Raw genomic sequence first — 27826 nt, 5'->3', positions numbered from 1 at the left:
ATTATATTCTCAATATGAAAAAGCAATCCATAATATTATTAATTCAATATGTACTTCAATTAACCTCTTAGCAAGTGGGGAACTGATTTTTATATTTATAATTTTTCTTTGTTTTTCAAATTAATATTATGAAATGGATAACATCAATACAAATTGTACTAAACCTTTTAGGAACTATGACAATATTTCCATAGAAGCGAATACAACTGAGTAGTTCACTTGCAAACCGCGTTATGTTAAAAAATTAAGTTTTTCAGCCAATGCATCTAATCGGTAGAAAATTTTAAATATTAACGTCCATATTCAACATAATCTGCCAAAACTTAATAGTTAGGAGTGAAATGGAATAGAAATATCAATTCTCTTGCAATACTCGCGATACCAAACGATAGTTCACTTTAAAAAAACTCAAATCGGTAGAGGATTTAATATTCCACTGATTGCCGCCATTAGCTAAAAAACTTAATTTTCTACAGTAACATGATTTGCAAGTGGGCTACACAACTCATGTATGTTACGTGTAGGGCTGATCACCTTGCCTCAAAGGCCTTGATGACACTGCATCAATGCCGTGCAGTGCCTTATCCATCATTTGGTGCAGACGAGTGTTCGAAAAATTCTTAATTGTATTTTGTAAGAATTGCTTTGTCCATACTCGTGAAGAGGTTAACTCAAAGTCTCGACTGATTAAAAAATAAATTAGAATAATAAAAGGTAAAACAACTCGCAAATCTTCAGGTACATACAATTAATATTGGTTATTTGCTTACAGTATTATTAATAATTTGAAATACACAGAATGCATCAACCATCAAATGCCAATTTTACAAGTAATTAATTCATATTAAACTCAACGAGTAGCACCTAGACATTAAACAAACATATAGCAGCCCAACAGATAAGTGGCAAAGAAAACATCTAATTTTCCATACAATTTATATTTGAAGAACTAACTTTGTGATTTTCCGTTTTATAATTAAAATGTAACTTTGTTTTAAAACCGCTATGAATTCTTTATTATAATTTAATTATAGTGTCTACCGGTTTCTAAGCTAACCGCTTGATAAAGAAGAGTCTTGATAAAGAAGCGGTTAGCATCGAAACCGGTAGACATAATTAGTTATAATAAAATATTTATAATGATTTTAAAAGAAAGTTACATTTTAATTACATTAAATTATCTAATTTTCCATTCCTAATGTTGCTAGTTCATCTACGAGTTTGAATATCATTAAGACACATTTTACACAACTTTACTCGATTCATTTACTTTGACAAAGCTTCCAATATTACAAACTTTAAAATAAAAATCATTAATTTATTTTGTTAATAGACTATTTAAAAAAAACATTTAAAATTGTAAAAAGTCACTTTACTAATAGTGGCAATGGCGAGCTGAAGACTCTATTTTTTAAATGAATGTGTGGGATTTATTTCCACAATTCACCAATTATATGTAAATACAACATATTGTTTAAAAATATCAACATTTAATACTGTCAAAACTAATTTGAATTTCAAATAAATATGTAATGATAAAACAGTGGAACCTTAATAAAAGGAACACATACCCCATAATAAATTGCACAATTTCGGGATTGATGAACATAACGCACAAAACAAAAATAATAATATAATAAAACCCTTACCGCACCCAATGGTGCATAGGGCGCTGCTTCATATAAACGCAGTGTTATCTCGATCGTTTACACATGAAGGAAAGGTGATCAGCCCTCCACTTCAGGTACCAGTCCAGTGTAATATTGAATAAATATTAGAGTGAAAAAATCACTTATATTTATTAAACCCCCCTGGGAATCGAACCCGGGACCTCCAGAACGGTAGCCGAGCATGCTGACCACAATACGGAGGCGGACAAACAAAAATACTCCTTTTAAAATTTACAAGTGATCAAATTATGATGAAATTATCACTCTCCATGTATTGAATCATAGGCTTTAAATTTTCTGTAAAGTCGTCATATAGTTTTATAACAGTAAACTGCCAATTGGGCAAATGTCCCTTTAATTTACCTTTTCATAAAAACATTTTATGATCCTAAAATTACATACGAGGATAATATTAAAACAAACTTATTTAGCTAGGCCTTACTATGAAAAAAGGTTGTGTTTTAAAATCAACTCAAAAAGCTAGAAATAAAAAAAACAGAATGTGTAATGATTACATAGGGGTATCTTTTTACTATTTTTTTGTTTTTGAAATACAGTCACAACAATTATTAAAATTATCAACTATATTTTTTTTCTTCATGTATATAATATGACATTAAAAGCTATTACAGCCGAATATAAGAGAACTAATGACAATTTTAAACATATTAACATGTAATCCAAATATACATAAAAAATTGTATTATTGCTTTCGTTTTCTGTAATACATTTGTCATATAAATGTACAACAATAAATCAAGACCTTGTGACAAAAACCACAAGTGTCAAAAAACATATTTTTTTCAGGAAATTAAACAGAGGAAATTTTCTGAGGAAACAGAAACAAAGACACAGCTGAATTATTTTTTATAAAACTAAGTATTTAAAACTCTTGTAATGCGTAGCGTCCATGTTAGTAATATGGGTCAAATATCTATGACAAAGAATCTAAAAATGCAATGAAAAAAAATATGATTTCGTTTCGCTCACTCCTTTGAACAACATCATATATCAAAAATTGTCAATTTTCAGTTGTGCATGTTTTCGGAATGCCCAGAAAATGTACTATATCCCAGCAAAAGCGGAAAATTTTAAACTTTATATTTAGAGGGCAGAATTTATTTTTATAGGGCAGAAACTGTTGTTTTTACATTTTGAAGAAAATGTATTGTTTAATTAATTTTTTTTAAATACTAAAAATTTTTCAAATGGAGAAAAAACATTCAGGTTTTACTTAAAAAGATCTGTTGCACAGCAAAAAGTTCAATAAGTGGCTTGATATTTATTTTTAATAAATTTTATTATATTTTTAAGCTTTGAAAACGATCTCCTGAAAAATCAAGTTTTTTGATATATCGCTCACTCCTTTCAAGAACGTCATAAATCAAAAATCGTTAAATTTCAGTTGTGCATGTTTTCGGAATGCGCAGAAAATGTACTATATCCCAGCAAAAGCGGCATATTTTTATCTTAATATTTACCCGCTACAGGGTAGAAAGTGTTGTTTTTGCATTTTGAAGGAAATGTGTTGTTTAATTTATTTTTTAAAATATACTAAATATTTTTCAAATAGGGATAAAACCTTCAGGTTTTACCTAAAAAGATCTGTTGGATAGTAAAAAGTTTAATAAGTGGCTTGATATTTATTTATAATACATTGCATTATATTTTTAAACTTTAAAAACGTTCTCCTGAAAAATCAAGTATTTTGATTTGTGGTTTGGCAAAAGAGGCATATTTGTAACTTAATATTTACCTGCTACAGGGCAGAAAGTGTTGATTTTGCATTTTGAGGAAAAGGTATTGTTTAATTATTTTTTTATATAAACTAAATGTTTTTCAAATGGAGAAAAAACCTTCAGGTTTTACTTCAAAAGATCTGTTGCATAGTAAAAAGTTTAATAAGTGGCTTGATATTTATTTATAATACATTGCATTATATTTTTAAACTTTAAAAACGTTCTCCTGAAAAATCAAGTATTTTGATTTATGACGTTCTTGAAAGGAGTGAGCGATATGTCGTTGTTGAAAGGAGTCAGCGATTTGTGGTTTCTGTTCCAAGGTCTTCAATTGTAAAAAGGCTTCGTTTCATAAATTCACAAGTCAAAAATCGGACAGAACAATTGCCACTTTTCTGCCACATTAAATGGTAAAGTTTAAATATAAACTAGGCTAATCTTTTCTTTACGCACATTTGTAATGAGGCATTATCGAACAAGTAGAGAAGTATTTATTATTATTAAACAGTTCAAACTGGAATATTTCTTTGATTTACCACTTGAATTTCAGACACGATATGTTGATTCAGTACCACATCAGTGAAAGTCTTCAAAGTAAAGAAAAAATGGAAAGTACCACATTATGATGCATTATTTCTCAACTTTCCGAGACAATTGACATTTTTTCATTGTAACCTAATTAACAATAAATTCTAATCTATAATATAGTTACATTAATAGTTTTTACGGGTGCAGAGATCATATTTGCATTATCATTTTCATTTTGGTTAACAAAGCACTATGGATTCCTTAAACTTATTACTGCCAATATTTGGGAACAACAAGGATTGCATAGTTATAATTCTAAACAATTATATATAAACATATATATATATATATATATATATATATATATATATATATATATATATATATATATATATATATATAAATCACATATTCAAAACTGTGATGAAAATATCATAAAAAATACTATAAAATCAAATAAGTTGAACATTTTTACATATCGCTCACTCCTTTCAAGAACGTCATAAATCAAAAATCGTCAATTTTCAGTTGTGCATGTTTTCGGAATGCCCAGAAAATGTACTATATCCCAGCAAAAGCGGCATATTTTTATCTTAATATTTACCCGCTACAGGGTAGAAAGTGTTGTTTTTGCATTTTGAAGGAAATGTGTTGTTTAATTTATTTTTTAAAATATACTAAATATTTTTCAAATAGGGATAAAACCTTCAGGTTTTACCTAAAAAGATCTGTTGGATAGTAAAAAGTTCAATAAGTGGCTTGATATTTATTTTTAATACATTGTATTATATTTTTAAACTTTAAAAACGTTCACCTGAAAAATCAAGTTTTTTGATTTATGACGTTCTTAAAAGGAGTGAGCGATATATCGCAAGCCAAAAATAGACAATAGCGAGTTTTCAATAAAAATATTTGTATTCCATTATGTTTTTGATACCAAAAATTCTCTTACAATGCTTTAATTAATGTTGAATAAAAAAATAATTACATGAAAAAAAAACTGATCAATTACGTTTATTCTCGGATGCAAAACGTAAAACAAAATTTCATAAAAAAAAAATATATGTAAGTATAATATATTTTTTTGTAAAATTACGTTTCGTGGCTTACGAAAATGTATGTAAGAGGCGTCAATATAAAAAATGCATTATTTAAATAAACAAAATAAAGCTAATCACCTAAAAGCTATGCTAGTTTTATTTATGCACTCTACCAAGAGTTTTTTTTTAATCTATTAAATTATTTTTTAAATAAACCACTACAAAGGCATTTATTAATTGAATTAATTAGCTACGCTAAAAATAAATAAATTAGGACATATCAATTAAAACCAATTGATTTAAGCTCCTGATATAATGCATCAAACAATGTAATGCAAAAACGAGCGAAGTTATCATTTGAATTATTCGGTTTATTTATTTAATTTAAAAAAACCACAAATTATTAATTACCCGTTTCCAGAACACAATATTATACAAAATATTTCATTTTTTGCTTAAAAAGGAGCTCTAGAATTATATTTAAAAGAAATAATCCGCAAAGCCTTTATTTAGGGGCACAGCACAATGTTTAGATCAAGTAAAAAAAAAAACATATTTTTTTTTTAAATTGGTGGATACCATACCCACATAACCAGATTTGCTGTCAGACGTCTATCTACATGCCATACGACTGTGCCATAGAGGCCATAACAAAAATATAAAATATTTCTGACTTTCATGTTACCAGCAATACACAGGGTGGCGCAAAATTGATCACCCTATTGGAAGATGTTATAATTTTTGCTAATGGCGTTGTACGTCAATCATATTTGAAATTTGTGAACTAGACAGCTGCAGTATACAAACGAATTTATAAAACGGCACAAATGTGTATCAACACTGGCGGGAGCCACTTGATGGATATCATATTTCCAATTATTGCTGATAATATGAATGTCAGAAAAATGGAATGGAAATGAATATAGCAAAATAATATTGTTTAATGTGATATTGAATAAGATTAATCGGTGAAATTAATTAAGAGATAAAAGAAAAATTAAGTACAAAAAATTATTTCATAAATGCCTAATTTTTATGAACGAAAATTTAAAACTTATATGTATTACAATAAAAATATGAACATACATGTCTAGTCAACGTTAATGCGACATATAAATAAAATACATGTTTGGTTAAAATAAATAAATTTCTAACTTATAACTGTACAAGTAATTTTAATTTTTAAATGTCAGATGATTAGCTACTAAAAAATAAATTCGTAGTAAGAAATGATTGCGCAAATAACATATTTAATTATCACAAAAATGTAGGAAAATCTACTAGTTTATTAGAAAAGGTACTTAAAACAAACACAAAAGAGTAATCATGATAATTACACTGGCCAACAATTTACAACTTTTATTTTGTAACTGGCATGAGAATACCTGATCTTTATGCACTTTGCATAGCTGAATTCAAAAACGAAAGCAAAAAAAATGTAGCACGTCAGATATTTTAGTTATGGATATTTTTTATTCTGATATTGACTAAAGTTTATCTTATTATTTATGTATAAATATATATATACATATAATGCTATCATATTCAATATTAATAAGTTAATATATGTATTTCCTCTGTTACTCCATAATTATAAATACTTGTTTTGAATCCCTTAGACCTTAGACTAAAACATGTCTAGATACCAACCACTATTACGGTTTCAATGCACGGGGTCCATACAAACAATAATATGCGTGTAACATCAAAACTTGACGTGATACAAGCCTGTCATCATATAGACTTTGAATAAGAACGATTAACTCAGTCCAAATCAGTCATTGAAATTTCAGTTAAAAAATCATTGTTGGCCAGTGTTATATGACGATAATGGTGTTATTCATATCATGGATGTTATTTCAAAATAATAAAGAGTCATCAATTAATAAAATTAAAAAATTTGAAGAAAAAAACAGTTAAAACATTTCACGAATCAATTATTTTATCACCTTTTAAAAGATTGTACATTCCTAATCTGCATTATTATTTAATTTATATAGTTAGATTAATGTTGAATTCTAAAGTTGCTCATTTTTTAATCCTTATCAGAACAGCTTGAGTATTTTTTCCACAAAACATAAATTGGAAACACCGATAGAATACAAATTTCATTTTAACACATACAATTTTGAACACTGTATCCTTTTCAAAAAATTACACAGTGACAAGGTTAAAAATGCCATAAATCGTTTTATAATCACCTATAATAATAATATGATAAGGAATTTTACAAAGTAAATGCCACTTCAGTAAATATGATCGGTAGTTATCAGAATAATGTATCGTGATACTATTATTAAGATATGATTAGTATACAAATGGATAATACTACAGATTAATGAAGATGCTTGAGATAATACTGAAATTTAAAGATGTTACATAAATATACCTATGATTATAAAAAAATATGAATATCGTATTTACTAACAATAAAATAAAGCTTGGCAAAGAACAATAGTTCAAGTGTGTCAAAATCTTGAAAGTTATTATACCAAAACAGTTATTTTAAATGTGACAAAAAATATTTTATGTAATCAAAACAAAAAAAATATAAGCAGTAAAAAAAACAATATCTATTTGAGATAAAGATTTCATTAATTGATTCAGCAGTCACTTTATGATAATATCTATATATTTTTTATGTGTATTTGGGAAATATCGCAAATCCAAAATGTTAAGAGATAAATAAGTGATGTATTAGAATATTTCGGGGTTGGTTTTTAGGAAGCAAATATAAAATTATGAAATACAAAAATGTTATGTTAATGATAGTAATAAATAAATTACTTTCATAAATCAGTAAGTGAAAAAAAAACAGGAATTAACAGTACTGTCATAACACCAAAACTCAATATACATTACCAGCCTGTCGAATTTCAGATTACTGCACATGTTAGATTTGGGTATAAATAGGGGATGGTTTTACTATTGTAACAATAAAGGGTGTCATCAGTAGCTATAACAACAGGTATTGGTTAATTTTTGCTTATTTTGAGCCAAAATAAGCAGTCATGATGCTTATTCTGTGGTTTATCAGTTAAAGAACACATTAGTATTATTAAAATACTTATTTATTATTAAAATATTTTCTCTTTATCCCATCCTTGTCTCATGTCTCTTCCTTTACCTCTCTTATGCATAGTTGTGAAGAACTGTAATTGGTACTCATGATTTTATTTTTTGTATTCTGATGTATCATATATTGTAACTGTTGTTCTTCCTTCCAATAAAAAAAAAAAAAATTAAAATATATTATGTAAGTTAAATTAATGCATTTTAAACTAGGATAAAATTTTATTACAACCATTTCTTAAAATATTGTATTTAAAACAAATTTAAACATGCTAAATCAATTACAGCTTTCAAAATATGATAATTAATTATCTATCAATATTTTGATGCCATGAGTGATTATAAATTATTTATATTTAAGTAGTAACATTGAACAAAATGCTTTAAATTGAATGATTCTGTACTAAAAAAGAACAGAAAGATATTATGGTATATTATTTATTAAGCCTCCACTCATTTACGAGTGATTTTAATTTATAAAAAAAAAACATTAGTAAATGAGTGCAGGCTTAATTATGGTATAAAATGCATAAAAATAAATTAAATGCACTTTTATTTAAATAAATTGTAAGTATTTATTAAATATTGCAATATTTGACAACATCTGGGTTTAAGGCTCACACATATAATGCCACAATCAGCATTTTGATGACATTGGAGATAAAACAACAACACATTATATTTTCTCTTTTTGTCCTTGTATGTCATTTGCATTAAAATAAAATTAAAAAGGTTTTTCAAATATTGAATGAACTTGGGTTCTCACATTACTTTTCCAATACAAAACACAATATGAATCAACCATATTAAAAAAATCCATAAACAGAAACAAAAAATATTTATCAAAGTATTACATATAGCTCACTCCTTTCAAGAACGTCATAAATCAAAATACTTGATTTTTCAGGAGAACATTTTTGAAGTTTAAAAATATAATATAATTTATTAAAAATAAATATCAATCCTCTTATTGAACTATTTACTGTACAACAGACCTTTTAAGGTAAAACCTGAATGTTTTATCGGCATTTGAAAAATATTTAGTATATTTAAAAAATAATTAAACAATTCATTTTCTTAAAAATGCAAAAACAACATTTTCTGCCCTGTAGCGGGTAAATATAAAGTAAAAAAAAAATGCCGCTTTTGGTACGATATAGTACATTTTCAGAGCATTCTGAAAACATGCACAACTGAAAATTGACGATTTTTGATTTATGACGTTCTTGAAAGGAGTGAGCGATATGTCCATATTTAAATGTTTACTTGAATTCGTATGAGAATATTTACTGGATAAACAATAGTCATCTTAACAAAAATAGCTTTTAAATACTGATACTATTAACAGATAAGGCTATTAACATTAGTGTTATGCTATTAACATTAAGTATAGAATGTACTTTTATTTGTTGTTTAAGCGCTTGTGGAATAGATTTTTAACTGTAAAAATATAGCAATCATTGAATGGAATTTGTTATCAACAATAAAAGATTAATTAAAGCTGAGTCCATAAATCTAGCTATGTAATTAGTTCAATAGAAGAGTAATGCCTTCATTCCATTAATTGGTTGTGATAATTATGAATTGCTAGACTAGTGGAACATATTTTATTGTAATGGAAAATTTAGAGAAATTACAACAAAAAAATCAGTTGTGAAGTCACCATAACCAATCACTATGATACAATTAAAAAATCTATGCTTGAAAATTATTTTGTTTGTAATAAATATAACCAATGTGTACCTTTATAATGAAATAAAATTCTGTATTAAAATTAAATTAAGTCTGGTGGTGAGTTAAGGGTTAGATGTCAATCAAAAAGTCCAGTTTTGATGAATAGGTTGAGGCATCAATTATGGCCATTCAATAAAGATTACCAAATACATAGTTTTACGCAAAAACTGAAACTAAATTATAATTTTTTGTCTATGATTTATACATATTTAAGTTATGGTTTATGATTTACGAGTGCTATGAGAAATATAAACAAAGTCAGATAATAGATATTTGATCGTGTATGGGCGTTTGTGCACTACACGGAATTGCACATAATTTTACCGTCCGGCACGTCAGTTAGCGTTTCAAAACGATGATTGGCTTGGATTGGCTTGTGCTTTTGTCCATCTTTCTTCGGATCGGTGCTCTCGATTGGTGCGTGAACACATTGCGCGTAAATTCGATCACGCTAAACTGTCGTAGTCGCTTTCGTTTTTCAAAACCGGACTGCCGGATAGTAAAATTCCGGGTAGTGCACAAACGCCCTATTGAGGAAAATACTTGGTATATTAAATTCAATATACATTAACTGACTACCGAGTACTTTTTTTACCATATTTATTTTAATTAATACATAACGCCAAATATCTATTATCTAAAAAATGGAATTTATTGAGAAAAATCAATAGAAAATGTTAATAATAAACAAAGTTAAAGGAATATTTATGCATGGTGATAATTTGGTTTAAAATATAACTGCAAAAAGCGAATATCACTGGAATATTATTGAATTCAATATCAAATCCGGTAATTGGCTTACTGTTTGGCGCCCAAGTTTCGTATCGCCAAGATCAGAGGGTTGTGAGGTGGTGTAACCCCGTAAGTTTGTAGAAGCCGATATAGGTGCAGGTTTTCAGGTCTGCGGAGTTGTCTCGCCACTTGAATAGTTACGCCGCTTTTCCTCCGCAGCATGCGCTATCTCCAATGGAGGTCGTTTTACCATTTATCGGCGTGGAACTTGTGTCGTATCGCGGCAACTCTTTGCATTTGGCTTGCTAAAATGGTGTATAAAATTGTTATATTTAAATACAACTATTGAATATAAAATTTACACATTCCTGGCACAACATCGCAAATACTTAGGGCGTTTGTCCACTGCACGGAATTTCACCAACCGGCTCGTCAGTTAGCGTTTCGCGATTGGTTTGTGCTTTTGTCCATCTTTCTTCAGATTGTAGCTCTTGATCGGTGCTTGAACACGTTGCGCATAAATTTGATCATGCTAAGCTGTCGTAGTCGCTTTTATTTTTCAAAACCGGACTGCCTGACGGTAAAGTTCCGGGTAGTGGACAAGCGCCCATACAGTGGAATCTCTCGTAACGAATCAAAACAAAAAATGTTTCGCTTAACGAGGAAGATGCTGCTCGTTAAAAGAGGTTCCACTGTATATGGTAATTTGAGAATTGTCATGAAAAAAAAAAATTCTTGTATAAGACCATTTCTCGAGTTTATTAATATGAACTTGACTAGTTGTAACCTTACAAGGGTCCAGAGCAGCCATGTACTTAGCTTTGAGAAGCTTTGACTTTTTGAGGAGTGAAGAGATAAGGTGTAGGACGCAGCAAATCTTGGCCACAACTGTTGTCAAGAAAAGGCGATTCAGTTGGCTTGGCCATATACTCCGCATGCCTCCCGAAAGCCTTAATCAAGCTTGCCTCTTTTACAAGGTATCAGGTTCGCGCCGCTCAGGACGACCACTGCTGACAATTCGTCGGCAGTTCTCATCAGAAATTCGGGACGCGTATCTCACTTGGGAGGATGCATAGTAGCTGACAGCTGACAGAAAAGCTTGGGAGACAGTTTTTGGACTCCATATGCACCACATAGGGAGCGGATGTGGTTTAAAAATTACTTGTTTTGAGAAGTACAATTGTTCTCATCCTATTATTGGATATTTTTACCTATAAAAATATAGTTTACCTCCATAAGTTCAACTGCAATCTCCATGAAAAGCCTTTCTACATTATCTGACTCTTTTGCCGATGTTTCCAAGAAATACATTCCGTGCCTTTGCGCAAAATCTTCTCCAACATGACGGGGTATTTCACAATCTTCTCTGTCAATTTTGTTACCTAAGAAAAAAGTCACATTTAGTCACAACATTTTGAGTGTGCCCAAATACTTGTCCACAAAATCTGGATTATCCCCAATTACAGGAGTTATTTAATATTATTTTTTGACATCTCATCAAAGATGAAGAAGAATATGGAAGTTTGGGCATTTACGGGGCTGACGACCGTCATAGGCTGGTTTAAGTGATCACTTTACACACGTGTAACATTCACCAATTCTGCCCATTATTTACAACCACACTACTCAAATTCTTGGAAGTTCTATATATATGAACCAATTTCGAAACATTGTTCTTGAATCACTAGAACTTCACTAGAGACATCTATAGGTGAGATGAAATTTTAGTGTTTATTTATTAAATTTAATATATTTCTTGCTAGCTGTACCGAGCCACGTGTTGCCGTGCCTGAATTTGGTTAAATGTTAAAGAAGAAAAAAAAACACACATTTCATGATGTTTCAGTATCACAATACTTGTGGGCTTACATTATCAAGAAGTACACTGTCCGGTATGAGCAACGTTTAGTATTGCATGTGTTGCTGTTATGTTCAAGAGATGGCGCTGCCATTGCATTAAAAAAAACTGTTTGTAAATAAAACATGTTTCTGCCTATCACAGGTACATAAAAGCAAATGCGTATTTGAATGCAACGTTGTGTCAAAATTTCTAACTATAACTTTAAGAGATTGACATTTTTTAACAAACAAATATTTACTATTTAATTTACATAGATGTTGAACAATGTATTTTATTTTATCATCTGCTTATCACATTGTTTGCGGGAAACGCTTAAAAGCATATTTTACATACTGTTGGTAGAGAGCAGGAGACGCTTATAAGCGTTCTTTTTGCTTACTTTTGGTAGAGCGCGAGAGACGCCAAAAAAAAATTCACAGAGCGGAATTGGTTTTGCGGTTACTTGTGATTAGTATACTGATGGTCGGGCGGCAGACTAACTGAGTATAATTAGGGTCGGGTTTGATGAAAAAAAACCTCCACAAACAATGTGTTATCGGTCTGTTATTATTATCAACACACAATAAACAGATTCCATTGAAATTATTTTGGGGTTATTTAAGAACATTGCAAAGCAAGGGTGGCCAACCCGTGGCCCAATCCGCGAGCAAATCACACAAACAAAACCACCAAAAGAACATTCCATCATGCGTAGTTCGTATAATATCCCATGACCTATAATGGGGTCAAGTAGCTAAAACGTTGGACTAAAGAAGAGAAGAGTAACAGAAGAACTGAGAAGTTTTTAAGACAGATGGACTATGAACTACATATGCAATGATTTTGTTTCTATCTTGAAAAAGTATAACATGAAACGGCATTACGAGGCTAAAAATGCAAATGATCTTATCTTGTTTGCTTTGAATAATAAAATAAATTTTGTTTCACGGCCCGGTAGGAAATCTCATTTCTAAAATTTGGCCCGGCTATTGAAAATGTTGGCCACCCATGTTGTTAAGTAATGTATTTGGTTATTTACCAACTAAGATCCTCAGCACCTTACTGCTGGCATACTCCTCGATTTCCCTCAACCAGTCTGGCAGACAATCGAAGGTTGGTTGGCAGGATATATCATACACAAGGATGAGAGCATGTGCGGATCTGTAGTAACTTTGGGTTATGGAGCGAAACCTCTCTTGTCCGGCAGTGTCCCATATTTGTAACTGAGAAAGGAAAAAATATATGCATAAATATAGTTGCCAAGATTTAATAATTTGTAGGTTATGAAGTTAAAAATCACTATCATTTATTTGACCCCCTTGGGAATCGAACCCGGGGCCTCCAGCCTGGTAGCTAGAAGAGTTTACCAATACACTATGGAAGCATATGGTTTTGAGTATTACAATAAGAAAAATATGTTATTGATAAGTGAAATTTAAAACAAGTTTAAAGAGGTGTTAATTGATCTTTTTGCGGTCATTTTAAACAGCTGAGTAAAGACAACAGAGAGCGTTTTTATGAAAAGTAAATATTAGGCAAGCTTTATTTATTAATTGATTTGGTGTTAAATTAATAGAACTCCATAATTCATATTTTAAATATTAAAATCAAAAATTGATTATTTAGGGTCTAATAAGTTGAATATATATATTTTTTTAAATATAAAAATAAAAATTCACCGTGACAATTGTTTCGCCTCACTAGTGCATTATAAAACTTTTGTTCATTGATAATGGCTTAACGCACTAAGGACGGGAAAGGTATTTCTACCCGTTCCGTCAATTAATGCTTAAGGACGCGAAGGGTATTGGGGAAGAATTTTTTTATGTTTTTATATAATATTATGCACCAATCTCTTTGATAAGGTTTTAGCTCCTGTAAAAAACACCCGTCCTTAGTGTTTTAACAAGGCGATACAATTACCACAGAGTATTTTAATATTTTTTAAAATAAATATACAACTTCTTCAAACCCTTATCCGCACCCCAATGGTGAATAGGGCACTACATTATATAAACACAGTGTTATCTTTATCGTTAACACATCAAGGAAAGGTCATCAGCCCTCCGCTTCAGGTACCAAGCCAGGGTAATATTGAATAAATATTAGAGTGAAAAAAATCACTTATATTTATCTGACCCCCCCCTGGGAATCGAACCCGGGACCTCCAGAACGGTAGCCGAGCGTGCTAACCACTACACTACGGAGGTGGACAAAACAAAACCCTTAAAAATCTGCGTTTTATTGAAATATTTTAATATATTTTACGCAAGCTACTATAACAGATATGTATTTTTTTAAAGGTATTGTCGTTAAATATATTGTCGTATAAATATACTCAAATATATATAATGGTAAAGATTTATTTTAAAAAAATAAAAAATTATGCAAGGTATTCCCTAAGCGAAGCATGGAGTTAGCAAAACAAGGATGAAAGCAGACTGAATGCAGTCGAAATGCGATCCCTCAGACGAATGTGTGGCAAATTGATGTTTGATAGATGTTTGAATGATGAAATAAGGAAAGAATGTAAGGCTGAGATAAGCATTATCGATAAAATTAAGAAAGGTGTGTTGAGATGGTTTTGACATGTGTAACGTATGAGTGAAGAAAGAACGGTTAAACAAATTTATGAGGCGAAGGTAGTTGGAAAAAGAAGCAGAGGACGTCCGAGGAAAATTTGGCAAATCATTATGTCAAATACTTAAAAGCGGCCGGGTCAGGAGTCGTAATAATCGTCGGGTATGTATGAGGAGATGTATGAATGTAGAAGAGGCAAAGAATGTTTGCAAAGACTGAGTGGTGTGGCGTTCGATTCTCTCTGCCTACCCCTGCGGGGAAGCGGCGTGATGGTTAGTTGTTAGTAAGATATATTACCTTAACTTTTTCGTTGTCAACTTCGACAGTCTTTATCATGAAATCCACTCCGATGGTCGCCCCTTGTCCGGGAGGGAATATGCCCTGGGTAAACCTCCGAACGAGGCATGTTTTCCCGACCCCCGCATTCCCAACTAGCACCACTTTGAACAGAAACTTGTAATCTTCCATTACAGGAATCTGAAAACAAAATCAACCAAATCACATCGCGAGTCTCGCTCAAATGAAAGTGAAATCAATCGGTCGGTGGGCACTTTCTTTATTATAATTGCGCAATACACGCAAAAAGAACACGAAAACTCTAGGCGGATTTGTAAGGCAAGGAAAACGGATATAATACTCACCTGGGAATTAAATGACAAGTAGTTTTTTATAAATAATAAAAACCTATCAATTTGACATTTCGATCAATCGCGAATCGTATACTCATATACAAATTTAGTAAATTTGACATTTAGTGTTGTCATGTATGAAATCTGAGAAATTATTGGCATATGAAAAAAATAATTATTTTCGTCATTATAACTTAGTAATGGACGCCATTAATAAAAATCTAATTTCGCTGAAAAACTTATTTTGTGAATGAAATCTAGAAACATAAACACAAAACTCTTTACCATCACGCCCCTTATTGCAGGGTAGGCAAAGAGGATAGAGAGCCACATTCGCCTGTCTTGACACGCACTCATAGGTTCCCCAGATATTTTTTAATCTATTTGCTCTACATGTAAAAAAATTAAAATGCCCTTTAAAATCATTTAAGTATCCGTAACTTAGCCATTCATTTCACTGTCTTAAATTGTAAAAAAAACTTCAACTAGGGCAAGAAATAAATAAAAAAATGATATCGTAGAACTGAGAATAAATGAAAATATTCTTATAAAAGATTTTTTTAATTACCTAGCGTCCAAATGACTTTTAAATCTAACTGCGGCTTATGCGACACCGCTTATAACACCGCCCTACTTAGGCTTCAACTTTAGAAGTTTTAGAGCCTTTGTCTACTCGTGAGTGGATTTACTCTTTATGTTTATAGTAACTATAAATTCTCACTGAAAATTCGAGGCAAAAACATTCGCTACCTACATTAGAATTTGAAGAATCGAATAAGTAGATACCGATATAGTCATTGCATGGAATGCAAAATATGCAGAAACGGAGAATAAATGCTATGAAGTTGGCGATGATCATGAACTTGCAGTTGTCAAATGCCGACGCTGTTTTGACAAATGGCCGTCACAACAGTGGGCGTGATTTGATTTTGTCTACGATTTAAATGTGAAATATTTATATAATTACGTGGTGCGAATGTAGCTGATCTTCGAATTCTTTTTATACGAATGAAAATTTACTTGTGGCGGCAGGATAGCGGCGTGCGCGAATCGTAATTACAGACATTTCATTGTTATTAATATCCAATTTTTGCACTAAATTTCTTCACAGTGTTTGCACAGTGATTGGTAAATGTGCGAGTGCATATCCTTATAAATTATTCAACTTTTTGCACGTTACGCACATTTTAATTGATTTTTATCATAACTTTAACTTAACTCTTATTCATAGTATGGCCTTTCATCGTGAAAATATCGAAGATTTTATTAGCCTTGTGTGAAGATAATCAATATATTATTTTTATACGTGATCTATTTTTGTATTATTGCATTAAAGTGCAGTACACGAGCGGAAGTTGCCATCACGTACGTTAATTGTTATCAGTCTTCCCAGTGTGTCATTTTACAGTTATAAAATAATAATCCATTCCTCATTTTCATGCACATTCACCCAACCATTTTTTATTTTATCAGATTTTATTAAAAAAAATGGATTGTGCAGTAGAATACAAATCAAATTTTCTAATGACTCATCCGAAATTTAAAAATATTAAATATGTTTTGTTTTTTTCCATGCATGTATGCATAGTATATATGTAGAGGTTACCAAACTTTTTTTTAGCCCGATAAGAGTTTATTTATTCATTATTTTTTAAAGTTTCTTCTATTTTTTTTAATTTTTAATTAATTAATTTAGTATATTACAAGAGTTAATTAAAAAAAAAATCTACATATTTCTACTTTAAATTCTTTAAATTCATTCCGCTGTTCTCTCCAATAAAGAGACACTCTTGTGCTTGGAGAGGGACTTACACTTATTAATTATTGTTTATGTTTGTGGGTGATACAATTTTTTTATTATCATATATATTTTATTATTTTTTTTTAAAATATTTATTTTAATGTATTTAATTTATTTTATAACATTTTAACCCTTTCCGGTCCCCCAAAATTAAAAAAAAAATCTAGGTAGACAGTTACATTCTTATTGGAAAAAAAACCTTTTGTCCTCTGCTCCACATACTGTTGTAATGGATACGAGTGGCAAAAAGGTAAGCTTGGAATTTAAATAAATAATACTAATGATGAAAAAAATGTCGAATAACATCCGACACGGGACCTAAGAGCAAAAAATCTATGTCGAATGAGATTCGACATTGGACCAGTAAGGGTTAATGCCTTTTTTTTTAAATTACCTAACGTCCAAGTGACTCTGAAATCTAGCTACGGCTTATGCAACACCGTTTATCATGTCCCTACTCAGGCTTCAACTTTGTAAGTTTCATAGCCTATGCCTAATTGTGAGTGAATTTACTCTTTATGTTTAAAGTTACTATAATTTCATGTAATTCATGAGTGAAAATTCTAGGCAAAAACACTCGCAAGGGTTAATGTCTTAAATTTTTTAAAATCGGTAGTAAGGATCATAAATGTTTTTTTTCAGACATTCCTTCTATTCTTAAGTATTCACTCGTAGAGTAAGAAAAAGTTGTCAAAAACGGAGGAGAAAAAGAGAGCCAGACTTAAGCCCCTAGAGTCGGTACATATCTGAGAAGCAAGATGGCGTGGCGTTTCAAGGCGTCCAAGTACAAGAATGCCGCTCCGATTGTCCCCAAGCCCGAGGCGTGCATCAGGGACGTCTGCGTCGGCTCCTACCAGACGTACGGCAACAACATCTGCGCGTCTGCGTCCGTCATGGCGTTCAACTGGGAGCACGTCGGCTCGAGCTTGGCGGTCCTGCCGCTGGACGACTGCGGCCGCAAGAGCAAGACCATGCCCCTGTTGCACGCGCATTCCGACACCATAACCGATATGGAGTTTTCTCCTTTCCATGATGGGCTCCTGGCTACCGGCTCCCAAGACTGCTTGGTTCGTATAACTTTTGGAAATTATACATAAGTATACATTTTAATGTTATTTATTGTTTCGGCATATACTTTGTGGTAAGGCATGGTTAAATTGTAAATAAAATTCTGGTTTTTTACCACTTCAGTTTTATATTTAATTTTTTAAAATGACTAGTTTCAAAAGCTACAGATGCTACCATGTACGGGTTTGAATATAAATTGAGTTTATATACCATAATTTTAATATATTTTTATTTGTTCAATATTGTTTAAAAAAATATTGCATTTTAATTTATATAATTTTTTAAACCCCAATGGTGCATAGGGCACTGCATCATATAAACGCAGTGTTATCTTGATCGTTAACGCACGAAGGAAAGGTGATCAGCCCTCCGCTTCTAGTACCAGTCCAGAGTAATATTGATTAAATATTAGAGTGAAAAAATCACTTATATTTATTTGAACCCCCCCCCCTGGCAATCGATCCCGGGACCTCCAGAACGGTAGCCGAGCGTGCTGACCATTACACTACGGAGGCGCGCTAGTTTTATACAAGAGCTTTATTTTTATATTGAAAACTTCTAAGGTATCCATATGTAAAATCAGAATTGTGATAGAATGTTTTTTTTTTCCAATAAACATTACTTGTTCTCCAAACAAAAAATACTCATGTTGATATTTTCACATGTATTTTGATAACAGACCTCGATTGGTAATTTGAATATTGACACAATATTGGCGATTTGATATTACTTATCATTTAGCTGAATGCCATAACATAATTGATGTTATCAAATCGAATATTTCTAAAAATATCAAGTGCTTAAGGGCAATCAAATTTTGTGTACAGTTTGTATTGTATTCAAAATAGTGATATGAAAAGATTTATTTTAATATTTCGAGCAAACATTCCCTGATGTTGGACAGAATTTTGGTCAGAAACATCAGCGTAAATCGCTAACAATACAAGGCCTTTTATTTTTTGTTTCAGTATTTACTTTGTGCTAAGACATGATGAAATTGTAAATGAAAACACTTGTTTTTTACCACTTGAGTTATATTTATCTTAATGACTAGTTTCGGAAGCTACAGTTGCTTCCATCTTCGGGTCTGAATATAAACTAAAGCATAAATAATTATCTGTACTGAAGATGGAAGCTTCCGAAACTAGTAGCAAAAATATATATTACTCAAGTGTCAAAAACAAGTGTTTTCATTTACAATTTTCAATGACTTAATGACTCACAAAAATGCTTCCATATTGAAACTTTACTTTTTGCATTCTGTAGTAAGTTTGTCAACACCAAAAAAAAAACAACTTTTTCTCACACTCTGTTACAAAATCATCTTTCAATATAGTTTTTCCTAATTAGCAACACTCGGCTCCTGAAGTTAAGAGATTTGTGCTGTTTTTTCTTGTTTTTCAAATTGAAATATGTGTAAACATTGACTGTTATAAAATCATTTATCAATCTAGTTTTTCCTAATGATTAATTATTGAACACTTGTCTCCACTTGGCTCCTGAAGATAGGAGATTCGTGCTATTTTTTCTTGTTTTTCAAATTGAATTGTTTGTAAACATTGACTGTTACAAAATCATTTATCAATCAAGTTTTTCCTAATTAATTGAACACTTGGGTCCTGAAGTCAAGAGATTCATGCTATTTTTTCATGTTTTTAAGATTGAAATATCGTAGTCATACAGGAGAAATTGACCAAGTGCATTGTTTTATAAAAACGTGATCATTGACTATTTGATATCTTACTAGCTTAATATTGCCCTGAAAAAATCCCAAAGGATTTTAAACTTGAAAATATAATATATTGTCTTGTTAAAATTGACTAACTGCATTGGTGTTTATTTTGTTGCCAAGCAAAAGTGACTTAAATGCCCCTCCTGAGCATTTTACGTTTTGGTAGTTGGTCACTTTCTCCTGTACGACTATGATATGTGTAAACATTGCACACAGGTGAAACTGTGGAACGTTCCCGCCACGGGCTTGGCCGAGTCAATGACCAACCCCGAATGCACGCTGTCCCAGCGCCAGCGGAGGGTGGAGACGGTCGGCTTCAACCCCTCGGCCGACGGGCTGCTGCACGTCACCTCCGCCAACTACCTCTCCCTGTGGGACCTCATCACCCAGCAGGAAGTCTTCGGTTAGTAAGAACATCACGAAAAAAGACTAGATATCATTCACTCCTTTCAAGAACGTCATAAATAAAAAAACTTGATGTTTCAGGAGAACGTTTTTAAAGTTTAAAAATATAATACAATGTATTAAAAATAAATATTAAGCCACTTATTGAAGTTTTTACTGTGAAACAGATCTTTTTAGGTAAAACCTGAAGGTTTTTTCTCCATTCGAAAAACATTAGGTTTATTTAAAAAAATAGTAAACAAAACCTTTTCCTTAAAACGCAAAAACAACACTTTTTGCCCTGTAGTGGGTAAATATTAAGTTAAAAATATGCCACTTTTGTTGGGATAAAGTACATTTTCTGGGCATTCTTAAAACATGCACAACTGAAAATTGACGATTTTTGATTTATGGCGTTCTTGAAAGGAGTGAGCGATATGTTTGTTTTATTCTCAGTTTATCCTTAAGGTGGGGTATATAGATAATGATCACAAATTTAACCACATTAACATAGAAAACCTAAAAATAATTAATACGAAAAGCCATAAACTGCAACATTTTGAAACAAGAGAAATTCATAAAAATATAAATAACAATAAACCCATAATTAACAATATGACAATGACTAAAGCCTCCCCCCTATTGTCTATGCTCCCACTGATAAGAAATAAAAAATATAAAAAAATAAAATTAATAAATGAAAATAAGAAACAGCTACTACCCCCTCTTCAACCTTCAACGTCTCAAGGACCCAACTCTTAAACTTAGAATTAGCTTCACATACGGTGTTTGAAAATGATGCGGAATGCATCGAAACACGTGTCAAAGTAGATTTTAAGAAATAGTGGTATTTACTTAGTAAAACATTAATTAAAATTGGATAGGTTTTACCACAAAGTGACTGCCGAATCAATTAATGAAAAAATATACTTTATTTAAAAATTACATCCCCTTCAAAGTATTAAATATTCATCTCTCCGACGCACACACTTATTCCAAAGGTGTTTCCCACAAACAATGTGTTAATTGAATATATTGTGACAATTGTTTCACCTTGTTAGGGCATTATAAAACGAATGTTTGATAATGCCCTAACAAGGCGAAACAATTGTCACAATATAATTTTTTATGTGTTTTTTGTTAATAAAATACAACTTAGTAGACTCAAAAAATCTGTATTTGATTTAAAATTAGGTACTATGTACTAAATTTTAAATCTAAATCTAATATAAAATATTACACAGCGTATAAAGTGACCACTTACACCAGCCTTCTTTGACAGTCAACAGCGACCACGGCGACGTGATCCAGTCTGCGTCGTGGCGCCGCGACGGGAAGCTGCTGGCCACCTCGTGCAAGGACAAGAAGGTCCGGATCGTGGACCCTCGGGCGCCCCAGCCAATCACTGGCAGTGCCTCCAGCCACCAGAGCATCAAGGATAGTCGCCTTGTCTGGCTCGGAGACCAGGATAGAATCCTCACTACAGGTAGGATATCATTAACCTTCCCCTCCCTGTGATATGTATTTACTACAACTCAACTTTTGAAATGAGAAAATCAATATAAAATATAGTAAATATGGGCTCAGAATTTTCGTATTCCTTCGTAATATAAGTATGTATTACATGACGGTATTATTGTATAAAGTTATTCATTTGCAGCGACGGAAATAAATAATTTATGAAAAAATTTGGAAAAAAATTGTTTCCCGCAAACATGTATTGTTATGGGAAAACGCATTTCTTATAATGAACTTGCTCCTGGAACGAATTACTCTATGTGAGGCATCACTATTGATATAGTCTTCGTAAGCTCAGCCGTGGAGTACTTGCGGTGATTTCATTGATGACATGTAATGACTTATCATCAGGTTTCGATGCGGCCCGCCTGCGTCAGGTGATAATCCGCGACGTGCGCAACCTGTCCAGCCCGGAGAAGACCCTGGAGCTGGACTGCAGTACCGGCGTGCTCATGGCCCTGTACGACCCCGACACGAGCATGCTGTTCCTGGCGGGGAAGGGGGACACCACCATAGCCTACATGGAAGTGGCCGACAGGGAGCCGTACCTCATCGAAGGCATCCGACACTCCGGTGAGGACTTTGTGATTGACTGTCTCCTTTATTCATTCAAATTTAACCACTTAATGGTAGAGTTTTTTTTATTTTTTATAAAAAAGTGTTTAAAAAAGCATTTGTTTTATTTCATTTTTTATTTTTTATTTTTTTTATAAATAAAGAGAAATCTATGTGTTTTTATTACTTGCACAAATATTTCAATTTCATACTATTTCTGTGAGCCTAAGCGGCTCATTGTTAGAAATACAATTTTCACAATTTTAACCATGATTGACAACCACACTTGATAACCAGAATTTAAGTGTATTTTTTTTATTTAATTTACGTTAAAAAGAAATACAAATATTTGTGTTTTTATTATTTACTAAAATACTTCAGTTTCATACTATTTTGTTGTGAGCCTAAGCGCCTCATTATTAAAAATAGGTATCAAATTGTGGTAGAGTGGGTTCAAACCGAAAAACTCTGACTCAAGAGTCCGCAACACTAACCACGGGACCACAACCCTCAGGGTTTATACTTTTTTATTTAAATTTAATCCACTTTTTAAATAAAATAGAATAATTTGAACATATTAATTTACAATTACGTTTACAATATTTTGTACTAATTCATCGTCGAAAAAGTAATTGAAAAATTCATATGCTTGAGGGAATGAATGCATATAGCGCGCGAGTGTGACTTGTTCAAAAGAATGAAGCGGTTAATGTAATGGTTTTATATTTTAAGTATTAAAATCAAACACTGCTTTGAGTCTACTAACTTAGTGTCAAATCAGTGTGTGATGTTAATATTTAAAATATGAATATGGAGCTCTACACATTAAATGCCAAATCAATAAATAATGGTTTTATATCAGGAAAATATTGATCTCTACTTTTCTACGTATTATATTGAATCCTTTCCTACTGGACAATGCGAAGATAAAAATCCACATTCATTGGATGAAATTTTATTTTTGTATTGCAGTGAGTATTGAAGGCCCGGATGAAAATCTTTGCCGTAAATAAAAATCAGCTACAAAGTGTTAAGAAAAGCCATGGAAAATATTTTTTGTCTGCCTTATTTCCCTTATATTGCAGAAAATTATACAAATCACTACTCTAATAGAATCATGGGCTACATTTCAAAATAGTTTTTACTTTACATATAAAAAAAATAAAGACTTTATAAAATTGATTAACTTTGTTTTCACCACTTTTTTGTTAATACAATTTAACCTACCGGTTTCGACAATACCTTGTCATCATCAGGGTTTATTTTAAATAAAAAAATATTAAAAACATATTTTTATTATTCATTGCATCTTTCTCTTTTTCCATGTTCGCTCCCTAGGTGGAGCATACGGCCAACACGAGTCGTCTCCAAGTCACTCTGTCACGCGCCATCTCCTTGGCTTCCTCCCAGGTCAATCCGGCGTCTCGAAGTTCCGCTGAGTATAGTCGGGTTGTTATTTGGGGTTGCTATGCAATGAATAATAAAAATAACATTTAGGATTTTTATGGAATGTGTGGAAGTTTTTGGTGAGAGTATTTTAATGTTTTTGATTTAAAATAAACCCTAATGATGAAAAGGTATTGTCAAAACCGGTAGGTTAAATTGTATGTAAAAAAAAGGGGTGAAAACAAAGTTAATCAATTTTATAAAGTTTATAAAATGTACCACAAAGTATCTGCGGAAAACATTCAAGAAAAAAAATATAGATTCATACATTTGGTATAACAGTTTGTTTGTTTTGGTTCAATTCTACCAGGGGAGCAGACGAAGGGAGCATGTCTGGTCCCTAAGAGAGCATTGAGGGTCATGGACGGAGAAGTCAACAGAATCCTGCAGCTAACATCATCCATGGTGGTACCTATCATGTATCAGGTACCCAGGAAGGTAAGAAAGAACCTTATTTAATTAATTTTCAAGAACATTTTGAAATTTGACAGACGCTGTAGTGTGGTTGGTTAGACATACTGCGAAATTGGTGTTACGGGTTTGATTCCCGACAATTGAAAAATGAATTCAAGAAATATTTATTTTCGATCAGTCTGGGATATTTTTCATAACTACCTATCCTTATTATCCTACCTACCTGCAGACAAGCCTCTAAAATAGAGATTTTTAAGGTTATTCCTTTTTAAAAAGGGAGCAACAATGGAAATAATTTATATACATATTTACATCTATTTTGTTGTATATTGTACACTAATTCTTTCACATGTCATATATAGACTAAATGCAAAATTTTGTTATATTGGGTTGATGCAAAAGTAATGACCGTTTTTTATGATCCCAAGTAAAAAAAATTTTTTTCATAAATTATGAATAGTATCTTCTTTTTTTATGATTCCATTGTATAAAGGATGCTTTCCCTCTACTTTCTATTCAGTTTTGGCCTGGCCAGAGTACAGTAATAACCCTTTGTATTTTTTCAAATGTCGTTCGATAAAGTGCAGAATTATGCAAAATTACTTTATGAATTCCGTAAAGACAATACCGCGAGTGTGGCAACCAAAAACATTTGTGAAGTGTATGGAGCAGATGTCATCAAAGTTTGACAGGTACGAAGATGGTTTGCAAAATTCCGATCTGGAGATTTTTCACTCATTGATAAACCACGTACCGGGCGGCCATTGAAGTCTGATGACGACGAATTAAAAGTCATAATTGACACCAATCCACGTCTAACCATCAGGGAGATTGTGTCAATGATGGGAGTCAACCAAACAATCGCATTAAGACATTTGAAGCGTATGGAAATGGTTTCGCGGTACGACGTTTGGATACCTCATCAATTGTCGGCTGCCAATTTATTGGATCGTGTTTCAACGCGCGTTGCTTTGAGTGCGAGACAAAAACATGAACCTTTTTTGCATCGTTTGGTGACGGGAGATGAAAAATGGGTCGTGTACAACAGCGTGACAAGAAAAAGACATTGGACTATACCTGGACAAGCCCCATTAACAACTTCGAAGGCCAAAATCCATAAAAAAAGTTATACTTTGTGTTTGGTGGAATAATAAGGGTATTGTGTATTTTGAACTCTTGGAACACGATAAGACAAGTACAGCAGAACGATATTGTCAGCAATTATCCAAATTGAACATGGTCCTTCAAAAGGATAGACCAGAATTGGTAAACAGAAAAGGGGCAGTGTTTCATCACGACAACGCGCGACCACATGTGGCTATGATGACCCAACACAAGCTAAATGAGTTAAATTGGGATGTCATCTAGCATCCACTGTATTCTCCAGATCTTGCTCTTTTTGATTTTTATTTATTCCGATCACTGCAAAAAAATTTAAATGATGAAAAAAATTATTCAATAGAGCAGGTAAAAACATCCCTTACTTCATTTTTCGCATTAAAATCCACGGAATTTTATAATACTGGTATTAATAAGTTGATAGAAAGATGGGAGAAGGTTATAAGAACTGATGGAAATTATATAATTTATTAAATAAATAATACACAAGAAAAAAATTTAAAAAAAAATTAATGTAAAAAACGGTCAAAACTTTTGCATCAACCCAATATTTCTAATTATTTAAAGGTAAACTTTTTTTTTACACACAATATTTTGAGTGTCCAAATCTTTGTAAATCCTGGGTTTAGCTCCACTTAGGAGTTATTTAAATCAAGATTTTTTACACTTAAAGTGTGGTTCTCAATCGTGGGTTAGTGAATTCACATGTCGCTCACTCCTTTCAACAACGTCATCAACGTGCATGTTTTCGTAATGCCCAGAAAATGTACTTTATCCCAGCAAAAGCAGCATATTTTTAACTTAATATTTACTCGCTACAGGGCAGAAAGTGTTATTTTTAAGAAAAGGTATTGTCTAATAATTTTTTAAATATACCTATTATTTTTCAAATGGAGAAAATACCTTCAGGTTTTACCTAAAAAGATCTGTTGCACGGTAAAAAGTTCAATAAGTGGCTTGATATTTATTTTTAATACATTTTATTATATTCTTAAACTTTAAAAAGGATCTCCTGAAAAATCAAGTTTTTTGATTTATGACGTTGTTGAAAGGAGTGAGCGATGTGTATAAAGTGATCACTTAAACTAGCCTATGAGAGTTTGTAAGCCTTGTCAATGCCCAGACTTCCATATTCTTCCTTATCTGATATCTATTGGTGAGATTTCTGCTTAATAAAGAGCTTCTTTACATCTCACCAATAGATGTCTCTAGTGAAGTTCTAGTGATTCAAGAACAAGGTTTCTAAATTGGTTCATATATATAGAACTTCCAAGAATTTGAGTAGTGTGGTTGTCAATAATGGGTAGAATTGGTGAATGTTACACATGTGTAAAGTGATCACTTAAACCAGCCTATGACGGTCGTCAGCCCCGTAAACGCCCGGACTTCCATATTCTTCTTCATCTTTAATGAGATGTCAAAAAATAATATGAAAATAACTCCTGTAATTGGAGATAATCCAGATTTTGTGAACAAGTATTTGAACACACTCAAAATATTGTAAATTTGTTTATTGTTTAGACATACCGTGACTTCCACGCCGACCTGTATCCGGATTCCCCTGGATTCGTGACACACACAAACTCCACCATGTGGTTCAAGGGGATCGATCATCCCGTTCCCAAGATGTCTCTAGACCCGGCCAAGCGAGGACCGGAAAGCTCGGAGAAAGTGAGTCATTCAACACATTTCATCCGGCAATTGATCCGGCAAATATTTTTCACAATGTAAATTTTTGTATACGCACGATTTTCGTTTCACAGTAATGTTGAAATAAAATATATACGGTGAAACTCGGTTACGGACCGGTTGATAACGTTCTGATAGTGTCACTATAGGTGTGTGTTTAGGATTTGTAATATCGACAGTGGAAAGAGAGAAATATGTAAATGCCATTTTAAAAACATTCTTTTCAACTAATTTAAAATTGCTCCTTAAATCAATGTATGATATCCTCTATCCTTTTGTCCGCCTCCGTGGTGTAATGGTTAGCGTGTTTAACTACCGTGCTGGAGGTCCCGGGTTCGATTCCCAGGGGGGAGGGTGAAAATAAATATTAGTGATTTTATGCTCTTAATATTTATTTAATATTACCCTGGACTGGTCCCTGAAGCGCATGAATGATCACCTTGCTTTCATGTGAGTAATGATCAAGGTAACACTGCGTCAATACGATGCAGTGCCCTATGCACCATTGGGTATGAATAAGGGTTAGAAGATACTCT

General features: G+C 32.1%; 2 protein-coding genes across 3 annotated transcripts in view; one reads left to right on the top strand and one right to left on the bottom strand.

Annotated features, from left to right (window-relative positions):
* Nucleotides 1-9991: 9991 nt before the first annotated feature.
* Rab30 (RAS oncogene family member Rab30) lies at nt 9992-15718 on the bottom strand. The gene is made up of 5 exons (XM_088275490.1): nt 15577-15718; nt 15233-15412; nt 13395-13578; nt 11746-11897; nt 9992-10820 (listed from the first exon to the last, which is right to left on the bottom strand). Exons 2-5 carry the CDS (start codon nt 15401-15403, stop codon nt 10713-10715), a joined length of 615 nt encoding a protein of 204 aa, XP_088131616.1. The 5' UTR covers nt 15404-15412; nt 15577-15718; the 3' UTR covers nt 9992-10712.
* A 750-nt stretch (nt 15719-16468) lies between these two features.
* Nucleotides 16469-27826, top strand: part of pod1 (coronin) — a 37499-nt gene continuing 26141 nt past the window's right edge. For both annotated transcript variants that reach the window (XM_088275481.1, XM_088275480.1), the window contains exons 1-7: nt 16469-16616; nt 18008-18432; nt 20382-20568; nt 21832-22035; nt 22419-22640; nt 24379-24506; nt 27123-27272. In XM_088275481.1, the coding sequence (XP_088131607.1) occupies nt 18124-18432; nt 20382-20568; nt 21832-22035; nt 22419-22640; nt 24379-24506; nt 27123-27272 (1200 nt within the window). In that variant the 5' untranslated portion in view covers nt 16469-16616; nt 18008-18123. The remainder of the gene's footprint in view (nt 16617-18007; nt 18433-20381; nt 20569-21831; nt 22036-22418; nt 22641-24378; nt 24507-27122; nt 27273-27826) is intronic.

Source organism: Brachycentrus maculatus, unplaced genomic scaffold (assembly GCF_059751285.1).
Source record: "Brachycentrus maculatus isolate JH-2025_06_01 unplaced genomic scaffold, ASM5975128v1 h1tg000880l, whole genome shotgun sequence".
Taxonomy (NCBI): Eukaryota; Metazoa; Arthropoda; class Insecta; order Trichoptera; family Brachycentridae; genus Brachycentrus; species Brachycentrus maculatus.
The sequence above is the reverse complement of the archived record's forward strand: the minus strand, read 5'-3'. Positions and strand labels throughout refer to the sequence as shown.